Source organism: Lonchura striata, chromosome 1A, assembly GCF_050655825.1.
Source record: "Lonchura striata isolate lonStrDom1 chromosome 1A, ASM5065582v1, whole genome shotgun sequence".
In the NCBI taxonomy this organism is placed as follows: Eukaryota; Metazoa; Chordata; class Aves; order Passeriformes; family Estrildidae; genus Lonchura; species Lonchura striata.
The window spans coordinates 72,768,565-72,789,076 of record NC_140741.1 but is presented as its reverse complement, the minus strand read 5'-3'; the positions used below and the strand labels follow the sequence as shown (position 1 = coordinate 72,789,076).

Genomic DNA, 20,512 nt, shown 5'->3' with positions numbered 1-20,512 from the left:
GCCATGGTCTAGTTGAGGTGTTGGGGCTGGGTTGGACTCGATGATCCTGAAGGTCTCTTCCAACCTCTTCTTTCTGTGTGATTCAGGCATTTTTTGGGGCCTTCCCCCTTGAACTTTGCAATTCCCACCTACCTGACCCATCATCCATAAGTGCCTTTGGAAATCTGAATCCACTGGACTAATGTATAAGTTGGATACTGCATTTTTAAGATTTCTGACAAGATTTTTCTTCCCTGGACTGGCAGGGAACACAACCTTACATTTAGCATTCTTGTGAAGACTGTACAAATTTACCTCACCATAACTTCAGTGATTTTTAAGGAGTTGCTCTGACATAACTCTGAACTCGGGCAGCTGTGAATCAGCTACTTGATATTAGATAAAATTTTTAAAGCTGTTTCCCAGAGAACATAAAATAATTCACATTCAGCCAATCATAATAACATTTGTTCCCAGTGGGTTTCCTCAGCAAAGATTAATACGTGGGCACAGCTCACCTGAAGCAGGATCCTCACTAGCACAGGGCAGGTTTCAATTAAAATAAAAGTGCCAAGCTCTTCTCTTCTGACAAGTCTCTCCCTCAAGTCACACCCAAGTAGTCTCAAAACATTATTCCAGCCAGCACCCATCGTGCTGCTGGTGAGAGCCACAGCCTGGCACAGACACAAGGACACATCCCTTTACCCTGCAGCAGCTCCCAAACACATCCTGCAGGAGGAGAGAGTGATGCTCACCCATATCTCTGTCTTCCCATTGCTCTTTTTGCACCTCTCTGCCAGCACCTTGAGCTCCACTGTGGTCTCTGAGACCATTTCAGCACTTTTGTCCTTGACCACGATGTGCATGACCCGGCCATTGTTGATGTGGGCATCAAAAGTGCTGTTCCAGGGTGGGTACATGGTGGGCTTCTTCTGCACATACACTTGGCCATTCTCTGTCGAGAGGGAGAACACAAATCCATGCAGTGAGGGCAGTTCATGAGACCAAATACAGACTTCTACCCTAAAAAAAGGCAATTTCCACACTTGACTCCACCAGTTCTGTTGAGATCTCTAATGCTGACTCCAACATCATAAACACCCACTTCTAATCAGGTGAATCCCATCACAGACAATAACCTTGTTTATCACCTGTCCCAAGGCACTGCAAAATGAGACAGGCTTGTTTCAAACCCCAAAAAAGCTGGGTGCACTTTGGGATTAATGTCCAGCCCAGTAGACAACTAAGGGATATTAAAACATGAACTGTCTTGCAGACCTGTAACCATCCCACAGGCATGTAGAGTTTTGAAAGAAGCAAACTTTCCCTAATGCTTCAATTCCTCTTTCTTCACAGCATCTTAATACAGTGATGGGTAAAAAAATCTGAGGTTTGCAGAGGGCTCTCTCTAACCGGGTCTCTCTGAAAAGAGTCTCAGCCAGATTTATTTATCTCACAGAGCCACTTTTACTTCACACAGCCCTGTAAAAGTCTTGGATGCTTACACAAGGTAAATTTTATACCACAGTTTGCCTCTGAAAATGTTCAACCCATCAAATGCTGAAGCTGAAGGAATAAGAGAAAAAAAGCAGCAGACCTGTGACCCCTGTCTAAAGACCCTGGTGCTATTTCCAATAATCCCAGATGGAAAAGAATGTGCAGCTGGAAGGTAACATGCGCTGAAGACAATTTTTCCCTAAATGAGAGGACTAATACACAAAAAAATCCGAGACAACAACAAAACATAAACTTTCCAGCATCCTGGAAACCAGAAGTCTCAGTAAAGTACTATCATTTCTTTGCTGCAACAGGGGAAAAGCCACAGATGTGAAACACAGGCACTTGCAAAACAAGTGCTTTCATTTGTGTTGCACTCCAGGACAGCAGGCTTAAATAAACAAACCCTGGAATGTGAATGAACTGCCCGATATATGGGAGCAGCCAGTCACCCCTGGTGCGTCCCCGCTGACAGCAGTGGAATTCTGCCAGGGATTAATCTAACCCCAGGTTCCTGAAAAATAAAATTGCAACTGTCTTTCCCGGGGAGCAGCTTACACTGTGGCTGGGGGAGCTTTTCCTGGAGGCTTTGCTGAGCTCAAACACAGAGCAGAAGCCTTCATGAAGGAAATGTCACCAAGGCAGGTGGCAAAATGGCACCCGGCCAGGTGGCTTGTGAAGGCAGAAACCACTTTTAAAGGGCAGACTCTTTTTATATCTCAGAGACACATAGAATTTCTGCAATATTTTGTCATCAGTTATAAATTACTGCAATACCTCCAGATGTATGAAGGCGTGGTTTGGTTTTCAGGGTGGGTTTTTTTTTGTTGTTGGTTTTTTTTTGTTTCTTTTGTTTTGTTTTGTTTTGTTTGGTTTGGTTTGGTTTGGTTTGGTTTGGTTTTTTTTTTATTATAATGTGACAAAGTCTCTTTTACAAAATAAGCAAGTAGAAAAATGTAAAAGGCTGCCCAAGGTCTATTCAGAACTTTGGAAATTCTTCACTGTGGTCTTGCTGTGACATCCCTGTGCCCACAGAGGATGCTCATCACTCCCGGATCCCTGGGGACCAGTGACCTTTTCGTTATGCTGGTGGACAAGGGACAGCCTTTGGCATGAACCCAAAATCAAACTCCCTGTGTTTGGAAACACATTTATCATCTACCACTGTTCTGTTTGCAAAAACCCAGCCAACCAAACAAACAAAACCAAAACCAAAAAAACCCACACTTTGCCAGTGCTAAACATAGATCACAGAATGGTTTAGGTTGGAAGGGACCTCAAACACCATCCAGTTCCATCCCCCTGACATGGGCAGGACAACTTCTACTAGACCAGGTTGCTCCTTTGCCTTGACCACTTAGGTATGTCCTGCCCTGCTCAACAATCATTTCTGCCCTGCAGAACTTCTCCATGGCCAAGTGTCACAGCAGAAGGCCAGGATGATTTGCATCTCTCACCAGCTGTGCAGCTGGTCCACTCCTACTTGGTCATGTCAAAATTTTAGCCAAAATTTGAATATCAAGGATATATATATATATGTTTGGTTCTTTTTAATTTTTAATTTTTTTTTATCCAATTATAACTGAGTAGCAATTGCTTTGTCAAACCAGGGAGCTGGAGAATAAATTATGACCAAAAGAAAAATAATCATGAAGCAGGAATGAGACACAATTTAGGGGTAGAACTGTCAGTGTTGGATTAACAGCTGGACTTGTCACTATTGGAGGTCTTTCCCAATCTTAGTGATTCCATGATTCTACCTCAAATATATTTAGTTAATGTGTCTGGAGACCTTTAGCCTTCTTGAAGCCTGTTAGAACATGACAGCTCCTTGGGATGGTCATGGAGAGCATTCCTGGAATTTGGAGTCGGGCTCATCTCCCTGCACGTCAGTGGTCTGAGTGGTCTGTCTGGTCCGAGGGGAGCATGGGGCTTTTCCAGGGTGTGATTCATCACACTCAGCATGGATGTGCTCCTCAGGCTGGAATTGCTCACACATCAGTATCTGGGAATTACAGGGCCGATGAATTCCATGGTGGCCTCTCTTTTCTCAGTCCCCCTAAGGTCAAGTTGTCCATCCACACATTTAAACACCTTCCATCATGTCAACACCTCCCACGGGTGCTTCAGCCCACCCCAGGAGGGGAGTCTGAGGTGAATCAGCCCCAGGAGGTTCACTGACGAGATGAGTCCCTCTGGCTGTCCCACCACACTCTGAGGCATCACCAGATGAAATTACATCCCAGCAAACAGAAATCTCCTAATAGCAGAAAGTCACTTTCCTATGCTCAGCCCTCACTAATGGAGAAAAGTTCCCTCAAAGACAATTTTTTTTTTCTTGTTGGTAGAGTATTTTTTATAATAATTAAATTATAATTATTACAGTGATAATGAAAATAAATATAATTATTATAATGATTATTGACTCCAAGGAGCACAAAGGTTAGAAAATACTTTTGTGTTTGTTGGATACCAGAAAACACTTTCAGCTCTGTGTTAGACAAATAAACACAGGTCTGTTCTGACCAAGTTGGTTTTATTCACTTTTGAACTGACACAAATTTCAATTTGAGTTATGGCTTTCAAAAGCCTCATTAAAGCAAACAGCCAAGCTCTGCACAGAGCTAAAATAGAAGGTATTTTCTGATAAAAGTGAGATCTTAGGGATATCTTGTCATACAGTATTTTCTTTCCTATTGAATTTACCATTCACCAAATCTTCCATTATTATTTGAAGTATCATTTAAAGCAAGACAAAGTTCAATGTGATAAATGCTGACTCTTAAAAAAAAAGGAACCCCAGTGAAATAATGAACTATTTTAAAATTCTAATTTTTTAAAACTATTTTAACATCCTCTGGGGATTACAGTCATGGGGATTCTCAATAAGTAGGGATTTCTGAGTGGATTTTATTTTTCAAAGAATCACAGCAGTCAAATTAGAAATGTATCAAAAATATCAGCCAATATGACTAACTTCCTAACACTGAAGGTCTTGCTCTTCATGATTCTTCAAAAGCATAACTGGAGAACTTTTCATCCTTTCACTGGAATTATTTTAATGCATAAGACATATAATAAATGTTTTTCGAAGAAGGACTCATCAGTATTGTTCAATCAGGATAAATGTGCAACAATCCATAGATTCAGACACAGCAAACAGCTTCTCAGGAGTTTTCATTTTCAAATCTTTTACACAACACAGCAATTACACAGATAAATTAACTATTTGTGCAGAGACTGGGCTGTTTGAGTGTCTTTTTTTTTTTTATTTTTAATTATGGAAGTGGCTGGGTCTGTCAGTTTCCCCCCAAAAAGTGATTAACAAAGATGGCCCTGACAGAATATTTTAGCTCACTCAGATTTCACCTGTCTGGAATCCCACTGACGAACCAACAACTGGTCGTGGAAGGGTGAAACCAAATACAGCTCGGCTAATCTGCTCTGTCACATGCTGGGGCTTGTAATGCAGCTGATAATATCCTCAAATTGAAGATACAGATTTGTTTGGCATCATCTTAAAATCAGATTGCCTTGCAGACCACGCCAAACCCAAACTTGCACTGTGCTGGGACAGACAAAGGGCTTCATAAATCTCTATGAAGTGGGGTTGGAAATGGATGATCTTTGAGGTATCTTCCAAGCCAATTTTATGGTTCATTCAAGTTACCTGCAGACAGGAAATGACACAGAAAAGCACAGACACGACTTACAGAAGCCCCCACCCACACTTACCTGACTCCATGGCTTCTTTAACCATCACGGCGCAGTAGGGGTTAATCACCTCCCCCTGGGACGGCAGGTAAGGGCCGCTGTCATAGTTGGACAAACCAATACGCAGGAAGGGAGACATGACAAGTCCTGTGCCAAACAAAAGACAGGCAGCACTTGGGAGAGAGTCTAAAAATTGCCCTGGTTTTGACCAGCCCCTTATCTCCGTCGGGCAGCGGGACGGAGTTAGCGTAAAAACCAACTCTGCTAGTTATCCATCCAGCTGGAGCCTCTCTGACTTCCTTCCACGGACTGAGCCAGCGCTGCTGGACGTGCCCAAGGTACTGAAACTCAGCTGTCGGCTTAACCACGGAGCTGAACTCATCACAGGGCTGGGAAAACCCACAGGAGCAGCCCTGGGCGCTGTTGACTTCACGCCGACCGTCGGGAACGAGGGCGACAATGCACAGGAGTCACAAATCAAAGCTTTCTTGGCCTGGGACAAACCTCTGCTGTAATTGATGTTGAGTCACATCAAGAAGCTGAGTGCTAAGGGAGTAGAGAGGGGTTTGGGTATACTGTTGGAAGCCTGCAAGCTGAACGTGAAACTGTGAAATAGCTGTGCACTATTTATATACGGCATGGAAAGGAGCTCAGGCATTCCTGGGTGCTGAACCATATTCACAAGTGAAGCTATAAAGAGAAAGCTCAGCTCATATGAACCACACTGTATAGACAGTGAAACAAAATACCCCACCAGAAAAAACGGCACCTCAGGATTTATTTTGAGCAGCTGAAAACAGAAACAAATACAATCAAGGTGCCAGGAAACACTACGAAGCCTTTGGGTTGAAACACTACAAGACTTTCTCTACAAGGTCTTTCAAAGCCTTCAGAGAGAAGATTTAGTGAAACCAAAAATTATTAACTGTTGTAGCTAATGCCCATCATTTCACCATCTGGGCCCAAAACTGGGATTTACCACCCAACTTTTGTCTCATCATCTGAGCTTGTCATTCCTGGCTTCTTCTCCAGTCAATGGGGAGCAAGAGGCACTTTGAACTCAGCTGCAGATGTCTGTCTTGGACCACCAGAGTTAAAAGCCATCAGTGCTATCACCAGCTGCTATCTGTCAAATATATTGACAACGACACATTGTTCAAGCACAACAGCAAAAGGATGAATGACTCGTGGTGTGGGATGCAGCCAAGTCTCTTCTGCATTTTACACATAAAAATGATCTTTCTGAAGGGAAGCTTCTCTAGCCTCACTTGGAAGAAGTTCCATGTTTTTTGTTGGGAATAACATCTTCTTACCTGCAAATGGTATTTTCCTGACAGATAAGTTCAGTCTCTGAGAGGGGCTTCTCTTTTCATCACTGTTGTGGACAACATGGAAAGGCTTTTCTCAGCTGAAGGAATAACTGCTCCTCTGGCCAGGCTGACTTCAAAACCTGCCTCTCTGTTCAAGGACACAGGAGGCAAGACCATCAAGAGAGAAAAACTTGAGGAACCAAGATGTAACCCTTTGCCTGAGTGTCTTCTCTCTTCCCCAGCAGTGTGGAGTGATGAGTTTCCATCAGCCCCTCGTAGAAAAGTCTGGGGCTGCTACAAAACCCAGAACAACTTTTCCTCAGTGCATGGCCAGGTTGCAGCAGCTTGCTGCTCCACTTGTATCCTGGGTCTGATGAGATCTTCTCTTTCCTCCTGTTTTATAAAACAAAGACAAACTGCTGCAGTTATTGCTGGGACTGGAAAACCAAATCTTCTGGCTGAGTATTCATAAGCACTGAGCACTCACATTCCAACATTTTCCGACACAGATGGCTCATGAAGCCAACTGTCCGTGTTCTCTGACAAAGAATTTGCCTTCCCAGAAGGTTTCCCTAAATTATCTACTCTACATCAGGCCAATTTATACAATAAACAGCATCTGAAGACTCTCGTTCCCATTTGAGCTCCTGGGTGTGTTAGCCAACAACCAGGCTGCGTTTTCAGGAAAACAGCAAAAAACTCACAAACTCTCTTGGATACTGCACTCAAAAGAGAAGAAAACCACCAGGTTTCTGGGAAAGGGAACGTGGGGCAGAGAAAAAAAAAAATGTCCTGTGACTCATGTCTGTTGTGTATCTCTAGGAATGCAGAGGTAATGGATCTCTGCATGTGGCATTGCCCTCGACCAGGAAAACATCAGAGCTTCTGCAAAGTCACAAAAGCTGGTGGGAAAGGCAAAGCACCAGGTGGGGCTGGATACAGGCAATCAGAACAATCCTGTTCTCCTCTGGATGAGGGCATCATCTCTGAAGGATGTTTCACATTAGCCAAGTGCCTGATGAAGCTGCTTTGGAGAGCCACTTATATTTAGATAGATCCTCAAGCACAGCTAGACCTGTGGCACTGCAGAGAAGTACAGCGAGTGGGTTTTGAGTGCTCCATGGCAAGAAAAGGCTAAAAGTTCTACCTCAACTTTTAGAAGCAGAGAAACCTGATCAAATTAAGAAGGGAACAATCTCTTCAGTGGAAAAAAATATGTATATATATGTATATATATTTTCCCTCTCTGTGCAATGCAGATATTTATTATTAGACATTAAACATTTCCTTTGTTTCAAAAAACAAGAGCCCATGAAGTCTAAAGACAAAAGGAAAAACAAATCAAAGGGTTTCTGGAAGCAGAGGGGAATTTCAAGGAGCTGTATATTCTGTAGCATCAGTGTGGAAAGCTAAAGATTGGCAGATACTAAAACCAACAGCCAAAACACCTTCATTGAACTTCTGTGTGTGAACAGAAATGTCCTCTCTACCATACTCCACCAATTCTGGTCACTGCTGGGCAAGAGGAAATTATGATCTTCTTCCAAATCCCTAATTCCTACACCTCTGGCTTTAGGAACCTGTTGTACCCCAAACAGGGGAAGTGCAAGGGGTTAAGCATTCCCTTACCAGGACTTTCCAAATTCACCTTTAAAAGCTCAGAGTGCCACTTAAAATTATTAGTCAGTGTGTTGGGCATCTAAGAACATGAGTGTTGCAAAGATCTTTTGATGGCTCATCAGCAATAAAATGTGGTGGCACTACTGCCTCAGGTACTAAAGAAATAAAATTAGGACTAAATATTTGAGGTGCAATTCATCACACTTCAATTAAATCAATGTATTCACAACATAGGTAGAACTGTGAAAGCATCTTGTGCTGATAAATACTCTTATCACTGCTCCAAAAATCATAGCTTAGATGTGCTACGAGACACCAGTTCAGGTCTGGATCAGCTCCGTGAGCAGTGGTATTTAAAACTTTCCTTCATCTTAAATGCTGGATGTTCCCTCCCTCCCCTCCAGTGCAACACCAGATTTTGGCTCTCTGCAATCAAGCACTTCCTGATCAGGTATCCCAGAGATGTCATGGAATCTTCACTCTTGACATATTCAAAAGCCATCTGGGCATGATCCAGGGCAGCTCCTGGTGTCCCTGTTTGGGCAGGAGAGGGGGACAAGAAGAGGTCACTTCAAAGCTCAAGCAGCCTGTGGTTCTGTGAAGACACAGTGGGACAGATCTCACCAAGACCCAGATGTCTGCAGCATCTGCAACCCCAGGTCAGGCAGTCACCTGAGCTCCTGAGAGAGGAACAGAGGGAAGTTGGTGCCCTCAGATCTGGAACCACCAATGTGAGATTTCCCTCCTTTGAGAGTCAATGGGAATACCTGGGAAGCACTTTCACCGCAAGATCTGGTTTTGATCAGATTCCTCAAACCATTAAAATTGCAATGGATGCCTTCAATGTATCAAATCTGAGAGACTTGTGCTGGAACTTCACATAAACCAGTTTACTGCAGGAGATGCTCTGCAGCCTCCAGCAAACAGGTGAAAACTTTCCACCAGCTGCAAAGCACATGGGTTTGGCACAGGAAGAGTCAGCACTGATAAACCAACAGCTGCCCTTATTCTAAGCCTTGCAAAGGCTGGCTCAAGCTTGCTAAAACCAGAGTTTACTGCTGCACCAGCTTCGTGTGAGTGCTCTGCTCTGGGGTGGATTTCTTTACCCTGCCCAATAAATCAGACAGATAACTAGTTTCTTGCTTTTCTCTCTTCTCTCCCACACTCTGTTTCCTGAAACCACCTTGGCTTTGGCCCAAACATCTGTTTTCCAGGTCAGATTTCCAGCGTTTGCCACTACAGGACTGCTACTTGGCTGGCATCCATGGCCATAAACAATTAAGCAACAACACAATTCAGCTCCAGCACGGCTCGCTGTAATAGCAGCAGTTTAATTTAACACCAGAAACAGCTGCACTGGATATGGAGAGTATCTGCTTAATTTCCCAGTGGAAAGGATCCTGTGAGATATCTGGGAACCAAGGATGAAATGCAGCTTTCTGTAAGAGGCCACCTGCAACCTCTCCTACAGAGAAACATTAAACACGGCATAATTGGGGTTCAGCAATGCTGCACCCCACTTTGCTCCCCACTTTAGGGAGCTCTGCCCACTCTGGGGAATAATGCAACATATGGAAATTATTCCCAGATGATATTAGGAAGTAAAAAACTCCTTAACATCCCTAATCAATTGTGATTAAGTAGAGAGGAAGAAATGAGTTCCCGCTCCCAGTCAGCAGAAGATCTGGCTGGAGGACAGCTGCCTGTGATGGGATTTTTGCTTTTGCCTTTCACTGACTGAAAATGGAGGCATGTGTGACACAGTAAAGATGGCAATTTACTGAACAAGGGCCAACTGAAAAGGGAAGTATTTCTGGATTTGAGATGCTACTTTTTCATGTCATCAAACTGTCATTTTCTCAAGGTCAGAGGGAACATTTCCAGCTCTCTCTCCTTTTTTTGAGGCAAAACTGCTTTCAAAACGAGTTCATAATCTCCAGATCAGCATCACTAAGAGGGAAAGGATCCAGGAGTTATAGCTGGAGGGTATGAACATTCTTTCACCTCTTTTCCAAGGTATCTCCCAGCAAAAAAGGCAGGTCCTGACCCTGCAGAGATCTGTTTGTAAGGTTGGTGGAGACCTGCACATGAGCATTACACACCTCAAAGCCTTCCTGAAGATTTCAAGAGCAACACTGAACATCAGTAGGGATGGCTGAAGTCCCTTTCTCCATCTCCTGACTGCTCATATCCCACAGACCAAACAGGAGGGAACGGGGATCTAAATAACTCCCCCAAGTGACCCATTTTGGGTCCCCCATCAGCTGTTATTTCAAAGGAGATCAAACCCCATGAAGGAGGAAGTTCAGAACCCCTCTGGATGCCATCCAACATTTCTCACACATCTTTTGACAAGGATGTGAATCAGAGGAGGGAAAGGAGGGGAAGTTGCAGAGCCCTTTGATTTTCCCTCTCTCTGTAGTCAGCCACCCCATCTTCAACATCTCACAAAGGTGTTGGAGAGAGAGAGTGAGACAAGCCAGGACGAGCTGTCTCTGATGGGACTGGTACAACACCAGACTCCATGCAACTGAAGAGCCTCCCAAAACTTCCTGGAACCACTTGATTTCAAAACAGAGGCGATGCTCCCCACACAAACCCTTTCCCATCACTTGCAGATGCAGAAGACCCGGGCAAAGCATTTCTTTCCCCTCTGGAAATGAGGCTTGCAGGCTTTCCTAGGACCAGTGTCAGGCACAGGGATGGATATTTCTCTTTAAAACCCTCTGGGTTGTCTTGTGAAGCTGAGTTTGGAGTGAGTGGTGTGTATTGCTAACAGGACCTATCTCCCATATGTACCCTACAAACTCTGGACTCTGATGAGCTCAGGAGTTTTCCTTTGTTGCATTTGTGGTGCACAAGGCAAGAACAGAGCCTCAGGTCTATTTTCAGACCTTAAGCATGATTAAGCCACAGTGCAGTTAACACAGGTGAACAGATTTACAGCTGTAGAAAGGTTGGTGTCCATCCCACTGGGGAATTGCAGGAAGAGTTGCTGGGAATGCCAATGGTCACTACATCCATCCATGGACTCTAGGATGGAATCCTCAACATTTCTAGGGACACACGTATAGCTGGGCCTTAAAACCAGGGAATTTGTGCTGTGCTATTCCCTTGGGTCTCCATGCAACAATTCCTTCAACCTGACCTAAACACAGGCTGTGCCCAAGGATTTCGTTCAGCTTTTTCCCCCCTGTCACGCTGCAGCTTCCCAATCTCCTCCAGCACAGCCTGGTGTCTCTTTAGAGCAGATTTCTCTGAGAGCAACCTCTCTTTTCTCTGCTTGACCAGCGATTTTACAGCTGCATCCACCCCCTGTTCTGACTGACCCTTCAGGGATGTGGGAGCCTGTCCTAAGGAGGAGTGATGATGATGGTGATGATGATGGTGATGATGATGGTGGTGATGTGTGGGGGTGGTGTGCAGCAACTGCCTTTAGGTTGGGCTAAAGAGGCTGGGAAATGGTCGCCTGGCTGCCTGTGAAGAGGTTAAGGGTGGATTCAGAGGAATGTACAGAGACAACTGCACTGCACATATGGGCTGCCAGCCCAGCTCCCAGAACACCCAGCACAGAGATACAAACATTTGTAGGGGTGCATCTTCCCATCCCAAAGAGAGTGTTTCAAATAAAGCCAAACCCATCCTGGAATTGCTGTTTCTGCCCCATGATCACACAAAGATGGCCAAGGGCACTCCCAGCACTGATGTTCAGCTGTGCAGTGAAAAGGACACAGATTTTAGGGATTGATCCAGGAGCTGATGTGTTCATGTCTAACAGAGATGACAGTGAAAAACATCTGGGTGAGGACCCCACACCAAAACCATCCACTCTGGAATGTGCTTAGAAATGGAAAAAGGGTCCAGTGCACAGAAACAGCCCTGAGCACTTTTTAATTTGCTCACATAGGATATAAATTCTTACACCAGAAGACTCTCTCTCAGACACGCCTTTTGTTTTCCAGCAGACGATGGAAATTTATCTACCTTGGCAGGGTGTTTAAAGCTGAAACCCTTGTTATTTGTGCAAACTGGAAATAGAAGCAGAGCAGACCCACCAAATCTTTATTTGGATTAAACCCCTCTAGGTCCTGTCCCTGAAGCCAGGTCAGATCCCTTTTTTTTTCCTTACATTTAATGAATTTTTGTCACGTGTGGTGCTGAAACAAAGCAATCTTTCTCCCTTGTACTGTTGGAAAAATGCCCAACCATTTAGTTTACTCTCCTTTGTGAAACTTTTCTCTTTTTTTGTGCATTTTTGGGGTCCAGTGTAATAAGAGCAACTTGTCAATTTTGTTTCCTTATTTTCTTGGAAAACTTATGGTTAATTTATTTTCCTATATCACTTCATTTCTGTAAAAAAAAAATATTTTTTCTGTAAAAAAATATTTTTACCTGGACCACACAAGCTCAGAAGAAAAGTTTTCAAATCTATTATCCCTATTGTACTTACCTATAATTTTTAATACTGTATTTTCAGGTTTTAATTGTCTGCTAACAAACACTGACCAAACCAGAAGTGGCAGAGCACTGTTTAAAAAACACTGAACACAAAATTCTTTCAAGAGCTTTTCAATGTAATGTGGGAAATACAAATATCCCAAGCTGAGATGTAGCTACAAGATGTCCTTTCCTTTTGCCTCTTGTTCATTAGCACAGCAATTTCTCTATTTCTGCATGGTTTTAGCACTGGTTCACAGATTTCTTGCTCTGGCCTTTTTGGTATTTTTTAGTGCTTTTTTTAATGACACAGGTGGTGTGTTCCTTAAATACTTCACCATCGTGTACCAGGATGTTTTTTAATGCACTGACTTCCTGACAGTGCCAGCATCTGCACCTATTTTCTATTTTCTTTCTCTTAAAAAGAAAGAAAAAAAATCCCGAAGAGGGGTAGAGAGTTATGAACATCCTTCCTTGTGCAGGCACAGTTTCATGCTGTGATGAACCTAATTCAGCAGAGGAGGTATTTAAGTTCTTTGCTTAATCCAGAAATCTCCTCAGGTTATTTGGACCCTGGATTACAGAAATATTGGGCTGGAAAAGAGCATTTCACCCTTCTGCCACCCAGAAGACTGTGTCTACCTCATCCTTGAGGTATCTGTCTGGCCATCTGTCAGCAGTGAAGCTTCTTCTGTGCTTGGTGTTATCACACACTCCTCAAAAAATGGGAAAATTTGTCACAGGAGACTCAGATGGTAACTGGAGTCCACACCAGACATGCACACCTGATTTCTGTGTGACAAAATGGGCCTTGGAGATATTGGCCAGGCTGGATGGGGCTTGGAGCAACCTGGGACAGTGGAAGGTGTCCCTGCCCATGGCAGGGGGTTGGAATCAGATGATCCCTAAGGTCCCTCCCAACACAAGCCATTCTATAATTCTGTGTATTTTGACCTAAAATAATTTTGATCTTGGATTGTCCCATGTTTCTCCAGATCTTGCACCATTATTTAAAGAGAATTACTGTTTCCTCCTCACTCCTTTGCAGCACTGGATGGTTTTTTAACAAGCTCAGCAGACAGGAACTGCAAAAAGATGTCTGAACATACATTTTAGGCACCCCAACACCATGAGCCCAGCTTTGGCCCACAGCCCTCAGCTGCCTCCTCCTTGCCCAAAATCCTCCCAGAAGTCTTCAGTAATCTCTGCTCCTGTGAGCACCTGGCCCAGCTCCCGTTTTACAACAAACAGCACCAGGGGTACCTCAGGTAATTCAGCTTTTTCCACACCTTTGCAGCTTCGTGTTTATTCTGCTAAATATAATTACATAAATATATATTGGAGTCAATCTTTGTTTTGCACAGCAGATGTTGGCAGACCTACAGTTTCTGCCTTCATTCTCTGCTCCATCAATTTTTGCTGCCATGGCTTCCCCACAATCACCCCCAGTTTGTTGTTGATGTTGTTGCTTCCACCAATTTCAGGTGCCACATCTGTTCCATCTTTTGTCAGCACCATCCCAACTCCACCTTCTGTTTCTTTCCCACTCCCAACACCTCTGGACTCCAGCAACCTCTTTAAATAAACTCTGATATAGCATTTCCTCTCCTTCAGTCATACTCAATTTAAAACTGCTCTTCTGCTTAAATAAAGCAGCTCTGGCTCCAGTTATGCTGAAAGTCCTCTTCCCATTTATAGTCTGGTGTCCTGTTCTGTGTCAGAGCTCCAGATCAGTTCCTGGGAGACTTTCCAGCTCTCCATATCTTCCCACTCCACTCGCCATTTAACTCACATCAACTTCATCATTTATCCACCAGTTTCTTTCTGTGCTTTTGCCCTTACTTATCTCCCTGACTGGGAGGGATACAGCACAACCAGTGGTATGAAGAATGAAATAGAAAACATAGAGAAAATTAATTTTAGACCGATGTGGTAAGAATCAGGTTTTTGGGATGTTTTGTTGTTGTTTTAGTTTCTAATTTAGTTTCTGGGTTTTTTTTTTGTTTTGTTTTAATGTCACTATATGGATGCTTAAGCAAACCTTCATGAGTTCGTCTACACAGTGTGAGAAAAGCTAAATCATGAGCATGCAGCCAAAATCTGCTTCACCTCAGCATCACTGTCCCAGCTCAGAGCCCAGGGAATGTGCTGCTCCTCCTCACAGACCACTGTGGCCAGAAAAAAGCTCAGTCACACACCCAGATGCCCAGGTACACTCACAAAATCCCAAACTGGGACACACTGAAGGCCCCTTCCCTCTCCTCTTCGCCCAAAAAACCCAATTCCTGACACCCAGCTTTAGACATCCACTCTCATCCACTCTCCTACCTCCTCCACACACATTTGCATGTGGACTGTTCACCCCAGGCCCCTTCACAAGCAGCAGAAAGAAAGAGATCTGCTGGGTTTTCAACTTCCATTATCTCCATGTGGCTGACTGAAATGGCTCCAATTCCTGCTGTTATAAATGAGGATTTATTCAGCCAGATTAAAAATAAAAAAATAATTTTATTAGCGGTCAAATTCTATCTAGCCAGCCACAGAAAAAGACAGTGCTGAGCCCGGGGTCGGCCCTGGGTGTGCCACAAGGAGTCAGCCTCAGGAGAGGTTTCCCCCTATGCCCACACACCTACATCCTGGCACAAGCGGGTTTTATAGGGAAAATTCCACCTGAGGCCAAGATTTCAGCAATCAGTCCTTTCTTCTATTCAGAGTCTACAGGTTAATAAGATTTTCTCTTTTTTGGTGATGAGGAGGAATAATTCAGTGTCTGGAGTAGGTGAATCCCTGATGAGATTTTACGGGAAGGCTGCATTCACATGGATCTGTCTGAGGATTTCCATGAGATCCACCTCGGGCCATTCATGCGACGATCAGCACTGATGATCAACACCTGGAGTCCAGCCATGGTCCATCTCCTGGCAGAGCCACATCCTTTTACTTGTAAATCAGTTTTCCATATACACCCAGTCTCACCTGCAAGGTGGCGGGGGGGGGGGGGGGGGGGGAACTAATACAAACAGGCATAATCTAACAAGTATCCAATATTACATATTTCATACAAGGAATGGCGCAAATTATATTTACTGCACATAACGCTGCTGACCCCAAATGCCTCCTTCCCCCAGGGCTGGGGGAAGCCTGGTTCATGTGGAGGTGTGTGTGTTTGGTATGCCAGCTGCTGACACAAGAGGGGATGGCTCTCACCTGCCAGAAGTTGAGTAAATTCAGAGATCAGCTCATGGATGTGTGTTCTGCATTGAGACCCCCAGGAGCTAACACGGGTATTGCAGAGACATAAAAAAAACAAAAATAAAAGCTGAGGACAGGATGGTTTACAACTCTTCCTAAGCACAACAGGCTGAATCAAAATGCACTGAAACCTTTATTTACTTTCCATGGGTGTGATTCTGGTCTACAGATAAGGCAGAAGGACAATGCTAATGACTAGGAACTGGGAAAACTGACAGGAGCTCTATAATTGAATTTTCTCATGAGGAGATTTGGTAAAAACGCCATCCTTTCCAATTTCACTACAAAATACTTTGCAGAGAATCACCTTTTTTCGATTGAGGGGGGGACAGGGAGAAAAAGGGCTGTTCACAGGAGTTTTTATTTACATAACCAGTGTTTTAATTGTTCTAATAACAATGTCTGTAGCTATCCTGACACCCTCCCCTGCCATGAGGGGGGAGGAGGAACAGGGGAGCTGAAAAAGGAAGCTGGAGGATGCACATTTTTTACTATTTCACCCGTGCTGTAAATCAAAACACAAATAGCAAGTGTTACTGTAAGGGTGGGAGGGGAAAACCTGGGTAAATTCAGCCCTCAACACATGCATAGTCCTTCAAGACAAGCACCAGTGACCCCCACAACTGCACTTGTCTCTTTGTTTTTTGGGAATAAGCGTTTTCAAATCCCATTCACAAGTCAGAGCAGATCTCCATAAGCCTCAGCTGTTCTTTCTCTTCTCAACATATCAGCCCCAAAATGCCTCCCCTCTCACTCAGGTTCTCCTCCCCCTTCAGCTGCCCCTGATTTTGCTGCTGATTTAGGTGAGAAAGGGGAGCAGCCTCGCCAGCACACAGAAACTGCACAGCAAAGTCAAATGACCAAAACCAAAACCTCCTCGGAAGAAAACGCTGGGATCCGAGTGAAAAATTAATCATGTGTAAGTCTAGATTTGAAAGAAAATAGAAGTTTCTGCTCCCAGCACAATCTGGAGTCAGGTTCCGGTGGATTTATGGCACCAGGTGATCCCAAATTTTAGCCCCTATGGGAATCTGACAGCCATCCTGTCCCTGAGTATCCCTGGGGATTGTCACCTGCTATTTACAAAATCACAGGGTCATTTCAAGACCAAGCTGAATCAGGGCTTCACTTGTAGCCAGGCAAAGCTGGGACACACCTGCATGGTTCAGGAAAGTCACTCCAGTTTTATGTGAGAGTGTGTGATCTCCTTCCCCAACCCTGGAAGGGCTCCAGGCCGGGATCTGAGCAACCTGGTTTAGTGGAAGGTGTCCTTGACCATGGCAGGGGGGTTGGAACAATCTTGAAGAAGCCTTCCAACCCAAACCATTCTGTGATTCAATGATTCCATGAATGATTCCATGATAATTCTACCTCCACCCTCTAACAATTCTCTCTGGCTTCTTTTTTTTTTCTTTTTTTTTTTTTTTTTTTTTTTTTGTTAAAAAATAAAATTAAGGCCACATATCTGGGCAGTTTGTATAGATTCGGATCTCTCCAACAGTCATTTAGCCCACATGAGGCAACTGATATTGTGTGTTTGATCCCAAGGAAAGAACTGGGTACAAAGTTATGAGTTACTGCATCAGTGAGGACAGACAGAGATAAAATATTCCCCTACTAAACCCAAGAAAAACCTTGCTGTCAGCCCAGATCTAAGAGTACATTTGTCAGAAGGGTTCCTTACTCACAAAAAAAAAACCCAGAATAACTTCACAAAACAACTCAGCCCAAGCCCTACGAGCAGTCTGCTTTGAGAATCCTCTTTCACGCTCAATCCCTGCATCCCTGAGATGAGCTACACTAAACCCACACTCTCAGCAAATGGGTGCACCTACAGTGGTGTGCCAGCCCTTCTGCTTGTTGGGATTATTTGCTCATCCAGTGGTACAATGACATCTGAGGCAGGAATTGCACTCCTGGCCTGGGTGGGCGGTATTTTATTTAATAAAATACCACTGGGGTATTTTATTGAAGATAAATCACAAACCCTCCCATGACAGAGGAGGAATCTGAGCTTGACTTAGAGCTGTTCTTCAGGGTTTTAGCTGTCTGCTGTATTCTTCCTGGATCTTCCAAATGCCTCATACGTCACAGAATCATAGAATGGTTTGGGTTGGGAAAGATCTAAAAGATCACTTGCCATGGGCAGGGACACTTTCCACGAGACCAGGCTGCTCCTGTACATTGCACTGATCCCCCACTGCTCCACCAGCCATGCCTTTACCACCAAAGCCCTTCAGTAACACGTGCCAGACCTAAACACAGCCGAATCTGTACCTGAAACCTTCATCCTTCTGCAGGAGGGAGGTCTGTATGAGCTGCTCCAGCCCCACTCACTCGTCTCGCCATAGACTTATCTTATACCCATCTCCTTACCATATTTCTCTTAGTTTTTTTTTTTTTTTCACTCAGGTGTTTTCCTGCCTCAGATTGCAGTCCTGATGAATCTGATGTCTAGACCACCTCCTCAGCTCAGGGGTCCACTTCTGCAGGCACACTCACACCCTCCCTGATGTTGCTACCTATGTCTGGGATCAAACATCATTTTCAAACATCATTTTCCTGCCTTTCTAAATAATGAAACCCACAGGCAGCAGGTGGTGAGAAGTGCTTTTTGTTGCCATAGAAAATTCTAGCAAGCATAAAGAATCACTTTCTTTCAACTAAAAAATATGGATATATTCTGAAGCAAAGTGATGGGTTTTGCTATAGGGTCTGAAGTATTTTGATAAAGCAAACTAATCATAATGACTCGTCCATAAGGTTCCTACATATCCTCATTCTTTCTGCCAGCCAGATTTATCCACAGGTCCACATCTTCTCTTATCAGTATTGCCATGGATAGTGGAGAGGGAGCCAACACCTTTCTGCACCACATGAAGATGTCATGTTTCACTTTGGAAGCCCCAGGAAACAACAGAATGGCAATGCACAGATCATCTTTAACTAAATTCCTACAAGACACCATAACAGTTCAGAATCAAAACATCTTTGTTGTGGATCAAAATATTTTCCACTAAAGAACTTAAAAAAACCCTGACCATCTTCCATGTTTTGGGAAGGAAAACCTTCATTTCTCTTGTCCTCTAAAGCCATCTGAGTCTGTAAACCCTGCTGCTTCCAGCTTAGATCCTGCTGTTGTTGCCCCTTACCAGGGAGCAGGTCAGTGTGCCCAGGAACAGGTGGAATCTTGCTACACACCTTCCCCTTCTTTTCATTCCCTTCTTTCACCTTTTCTACTCCCATATGCACCATTACCTTTGCTAAGTTTGCTTTCACTCATACACATGGTAGGTAAGAATGCATATGTGTATGTAGAATTAACTTATTTTTATGGATTCATGTGTGGTCTCATCCCCCTCTCCTGTCAGGGAAGTTTTAATTATGGAGACAGTCCTCCCACTGACATATTTGCTGATAATTATCATGTGGTAAGTAAAAAAGTTTTTTAATGTAATTTTAGTATTTCTTTAAGTAACATAGAGGATGTTCTATCTTTCTCCTCTAGACATTATGCCAAATACTTTCCTTTAACTGGCCATGGTCTGGTAACCTTGGATGAAAACTGATCTTTTTCATCACTTTGGGTTCCCTGTCTATGTCAGGAGGTGATATTTTGGTAAATGAATGAAGATTTCTCACTAAGAACCCCTGGAAATGTCAGAGGCCAGGTTGGACAGGGCTTGGAACAACCTAGTCTACTGGAAGGTGTCCCTGCCCATGGCAGGGGGTGGAACTGGATAATCTTAAAATCCCTTCTGACCCAAATCATTGTGTGATCTCTGATTCTAACAGAATCAGGCTGAATATGGTACATGGATGGCCCCAAGATTCATCACCTCCCTCTGCTCACTTGTTTATCAATCAGAAACTTTTTTTGTCTTTTAGCATTGGTATTTCCTGCGCAATGCTCTGACCATTTTTATTTCCTGTGGATAATTGGGATGATCAGGAAAAGAGGATACACTGCTTGACAATGAATGCCAAGCAAATGAAATGCCATAGCAATTGAGACAGTTGATTTCTGAGAAGCAATCCAGCCCAAAATGGCTCAAATGTGAGGTGGAAATGTCCATTTAAAAAAGAAAGAAAACAGATGTTATGTTGAGCTTATCCCCTGGGCATCTCATGGGTTTTTACAGCTCAGATAAATATCAGGGAATTCACTTGGGAGATAATTGAGCCCTACATTCTCACTACACGTGGCACTGTGGTGACAGAGATGGGGCACAGTTTAGTGAAAGCTGCACCAGCTTCTTTTCATCTCAGCCTGGGTATATCCTTTAAAACTGTACATTTACTCCACCCAGCATTTCTGCCCCAAAGGAGCAAACACAGCACATGTTCTTATACACAGGTAGAAATAAAAATACCCCCAAAAGGGGTGTCATCACTCTGCCCCAGAAAACCACTCAGAAGTGATGGTGTAACTAAAAGGTACGATACAAACCAGAGGAATTATCCACTGCTAAGGCAGCTGGGTGTGATTTGAAAAGTAATTTGAGTCCCTTCCACTCTCACCATCACAGTTAATAAATGTTATCTCTGCTGCTGGATGTGATCAGGCTGGTGGTGAGAGATGAAAAATCTCCAACAGGCCTGATAAATAACAATATTAACACAAGGAAGCAACGATGCAGATAAATCACAAAATGGATACAAACAAGCCATGATACAATAAAAACACTGTGCAATTGGCTACA

General features: G+C 43.7%; 1 protein-coding gene across 2 annotated transcripts in view; it reads right to left on the bottom strand.

The window, feature by feature from the left end:
- PRKCQ (protein kinase C theta) overlaps positions 1 to 20,512 on the bottom strand; it is a 55,319-nt gene that overhangs the window by 31,451 nt on the left and 3,356 nt on the right. The window contains exons 2-4 of one of the 2 annotated variants that reach the window (XM_021530938.3): positions 6,504 to 6,893; positions 5,212 to 5,337; positions 735 to 934 (exon numbers count right to left, since the gene is read on the bottom strand). In XM_021530938.3, the coding sequence (XP_021386613.2) occupies positions 735 to 934; positions 5,212 to 5,329 (318 nt within the window). In that variant the 5' untranslated portion in view covers positions 5,330 to 5,337; positions 6,504 to 6,893. Of the gene's footprint in view, positions 1 to 734; positions 935 to 5,211; positions 5,338 to 5,694; positions 5,764 to 6,503; positions 6,894 to 20,512 lie in introns of those variants that run through there. The other variant, XM_085569759.1, reaches the window with a different exon arrangement.